This window comes from Doryrhamphus excisus, linkage group LG10 (genome assembly GCF_037039965.1).
Source record: "Doryrhamphus excisus strain RoL-2023G ecotype Guam linkage group LG10, RoL_Dexc_Guam_v1.1, whole genome shotgun sequence".
Classification (NCBI taxonomy): Eukaryota; Metazoa; Chordata; class Actinopteri; order Syngnathiformes; family Syngnathidae; genus Doryrhamphus; species Doryrhamphus excisus.
Genome location: NC_136366.1, coordinates 3,766,037 through 3,769,757, shown reverse-complemented (window position 1 = coordinate 3,769,757; position 3,721 = coordinate 3,766,037). Strand labels below are relative to the sequence as shown.

The window sequence follows — 3,721 nt, the reverse complement described above, 5'->3', positions numbered from 1 at the left end:
TTTCAATGCCTCGGTTTGCGTACAGTGTCTTTGTTATTGTACAATATTGTATGTCTCTTTTCTGTGGTTGTTCAAAGAAGTGTGGGTTCTCCCATGGCTCTGCAGGCCAAACTCTGAGTCACAGAGTTTTGTTGGAAATGTCGGCAACGATGTTGCCGGAAAACGTCTTTAATTTTCTGTCGTTTTTTTACGAAAATTTTCAATTAAATTTTGCCTCGGTTTGCGTACACTGTCTTGGTTATTGTACAATATTGCATGTCTCTTTTCTGTGGTTGTTCCCAGAGGTGTGGGTTCTCCTATGGCTCTGCAGGCCAAACTCTGAGTCACAGAGTTTTGTTGGAAATGTCGGCAACGATGTTGCCGGAAAACGTCTTTAATTTTCTGTTGTTTTTTTTACTAAAATTTTCAATGAAATTTTGCCTCGGTTTGCGTACACTGTCTTGGTTATTGTACTATTTTGCATGTCTCTTTTCTGTGGTTGATCCCAGAGTTGTGAGTTCTCCTATGGCTCTGCAGGCCAAACTCTGAGTCACAGAGTTTTGTTGGAAATGTTGGCGATGACATTGGCGGAAACCTCTTTCAATTTTTCAGTCAGTTTTCGACAAAATTTTTCAATGAAATTTTGCCTCGGTTTGCATACACTGTCTTGGTTATTGTACAATATTGAATGCCTCTCTTCTGTGGTTGTTCCCAGAGGTGTGGGTTCTCCTATGGCTTTGCAGCCCAAATTCTGAGACAGAGTTTTGTTGGAAATGTCGGCGATGACATTGGCGGAAAACCTTTTCAATTTTTCAGTCGGTTTTCGAAAAAAAATGTCAATAAAATTTTGCCTCGGTTTGCGTACACTGTCTTGGTTATGGTACAATATTGCATGTCTCTCTTCTGTGGTTGTTCCCAGAGGTGTGTGTTCTCCTATGGCAACTGACATACAGAAAAGAGATTAGAAATTAAATTCACATAATAAAAAATAATGCACTAAATATGACTAATTAATTAAATGCAAAAAATGCTATAAATGCTATAAAACGTTGCTTATCCTGTGCAGTTCAGGATTGGCCAACTCTGTAAACCTTGCCCCCAAAAAGCTGAGTAAATAAAACGTCCCTGCACTGTTGTGCGTTTAGAGACCAACTGGCATGGCGACGCTAAAGACAACAGCGGCTTGGCTTTGCTTGCTAGCAGGTAAAAGATGTTGTTGGCTTATGCCTTAAGTACAGGGATTTTAACATGTCATTTCTGGCAGTGATGCCACGCTCCAACCAGGATCAAGTTCCAGTGAACAACTGCAGCGATCAGCTCCTGGAGGTCCTATCAGCTGATCTTCAGGTACACATCTAATATTTGGTATTCCTCAAAGCTCTTCATGCAACGTTTCTGGACTTTCACATTTGATTTCCGTGTCAAAAAAAAACAAGAAGCATTTGTCACATAAACCAACAGGTGGCACTAGAGTGCAGCATAAGCCCGTCGGCTACGTGGTCCACACAGCAGACAGCGGCGCTGCTTCACTACATGAAGAACGTGACGGATGTGCTGCACAAGCATCAGCTGAGTGGTAGGACGACCGCGTAGTTTAGCATCCAATCAAATGACCCCAAGGTCAAAGAGAAAATAACCTCCAAGCTCCAGTCAGAAGAATGTTTGACAGTTCTGTTTCCGTTCAGAATGCCACGGAGCAGAGCCCGTGGAATGCCCCGAGCCCCGGGTTCCCGAAAATGGAGGCTTAGTGTGCGCCACGCTGGCTAACAGGCGGTACTGCAAACCCATGTGCAACCACGTAAGTGGAGGAGGCACCCTAGCGGGGTCAGCTGATGGGAGTGCAGGAAAAATTAACATTGCCAGTTTCTCTTCCAGGGTTATGACTTTGCTTTTATCAGGAGAAGGCGCTTGTTTGATGAATGCAGCGAGCACACGCGCTACAAATGGAGAAGTCAGTACATCGGCGGAAACACGCTGGGTGTTTGCAACGGTGAGGCTCTGAGTGCACAGAGTAATTGTCTCCGTGCATTTAAGTTGAATTACCTCTGCACACCTGGACACAGAAAGACACTCATCATCTATGAATTGCTTCTTTCGGTCTCTCCGATCTTTAGAAGCTACTATACAAGTAGCAGGAGGAAAGACGGCCTATTTTCCCAAAGACAACAGCTGCCTGGTCACCAAGACAAGCGACCACAAGTACAGTGAAATCATCCGAGCTTTTACAGAGGAGCTGAAGGGTCTCCACTTTGAAGGGGACGCACGAGGGCTCTGTCTTGTTTGTGGGTGAGGCCAGCGTAGCACTGACAAATAAAAAGGTTCATCTCTTTTCATCACCTATAGGAATTTGGTCACTCTGTGGGAGTTATTCCCAAACACTCATTAGGAGTTACATTTGAGTTCCTGACGAGAGTGTGAAGTTTAACAAAGTGTTACCGGTACTGGCTTTGTACTTAAGGAGGACAAGGGTATGAATACTTTTGAACAGGGGTGGAAATACAAATGTGGAAAAGCATGTGTCATGGCTGAGACTGACGTGTCATGGCTGAGACAGACATGTCATGGCTAAGACAGACGTGCCATGGCCTGAGACAGACGTTCCATGGCCTGAGACGGATGTGCCATGGCTGAGACAGACATGTCATGGCTAAGACAGACGTGCCATGGCCTGAGACAGACGTGCAATGACCTGAGACAGACGTGCCATGACCTGAGACAGACGTGCCATGGCCTGAGACGGATGTGCCATGGCTGAGACAGACATGTCATGGCTAAGACAGACGTGCCATGGCCTGAGACAGACGTGCAATGACCTGAGACAGACGTGAGACAGACGTGCCATGGCCTGAGACGGATGTGCCATGGCTGAGACAGACATGTCATGGCTAAGACAGACGTTCCATGGCCTGAGACAGACGTGCCATGGCCTGAGACAGACGTGCCATGGCTGAGACAGACATGTCATGGCTAAGACAGACGTTCCATGGCCTGAGACGGATGTGCCATGGCTGAGACAGACATGTCATGGCTAAGACAGACGTGCCATGGCCTGAGACAGACGTGCAATGACCTGAGACAGACGTGCCATGACCTGAGACAGACGTGCCATGGCCTGAGACGGATGTGCCATGGCTGAGACAGACATGTCATGGCTAAGACAGACGTGCCATGGCCTGAGACAGACGTGCAATGACCTGAGACAGACGTGCCATGACCTGAGACAGACGTGCCATGGCCTGAGACGGATGTGCCATGGCTGAGACAGACATGTCATGGCTAAGACAGACGTTCCATGGCCTGAGACAGACGTGCCATGGCCTGAGACAGACGTGCCATGGCTGAGACAGACATGTCATGGCTAAGACAGACGTTCCATGGCCTGAGACGGATGTGCCATGGCCTGAGACAGACGTGCCATGACCTGAGACAGACGTTCCATGGCCTGAGACGGATGTGCCATGGCTGAGACAGACATGTCATGGCTAAGACAGACATGTCATGGCTGAGACCAACATGCCATGGATGAAACAGATGTGCCATGGACTAAGAATGAAGTGTCATGTCCTATGACAGACGTGCCATGGCCTAAGAGGGACATGCCATGGCTAAGACGGACATGCCATGGCTGAGACAGACATGTCATAGCTGAGACCAACGTGCCATGGCTGAGACAGATGGGCCATGGACTAGAAATGAGATGTCATGTCCTAAGACAGGCGTGCCATGGCTGAGAAAGATGTGT

General features: G+C 47.5%; 1 protein-coding gene across 1 annotated transcript; it reads left to right on the top strand.

The window, feature by feature from the left end:
* Positions 1–1,095: 1,095 nt before the first annotated feature.
* LOC131107727 (uncharacterized) lies at positions 1,096–2,316 on the top strand. The gene is made up of 6 exons (XM_058057990.2): positions 1,096–1,182; positions 1,244–1,326; positions 1,441–1,555; positions 1,665–1,777; positions 1,855–1,969; positions 2,094–2,316. The coding sequence occupies exons 1-6, from the start codon at positions 1,137–1,139 to the stop codon at positions 2,267–2,269; spliced, it is 648 nt and encodes a 215-aa protein (XP_057913973.2). The 5' UTR covers positions 1,096–1,136; the 3' UTR covers positions 2,270–2,316.
* Positions 2,317–3,721: the final 1,405 nt, after the last annotated feature.

Bases quoted from the DNA above. Each gene is read 5' to 3' on its own strand.
- LOC131107727 (XM_058057990.2), top strand. From the start codon at position 1,137: ATGGCGACGCTAAAGACAACAGCGGCTTGGCTTTGCTTGCTAGCAG. The intron at 1,556-1,664 runs GTAGGACGACCG...GTTTCCGTTCAG, and splicing joins GCACAAGCATCAGCTGAGTG to AATGCCACGGAGCAGAGCCC. The intron at 1,970-2,093 runs GTGAGGCTCTGA...TCCGATCTTTAG, and splicing joins CACGCTGGGTGTTTGCAACG to AAGCTACTATACAAGTAGCA.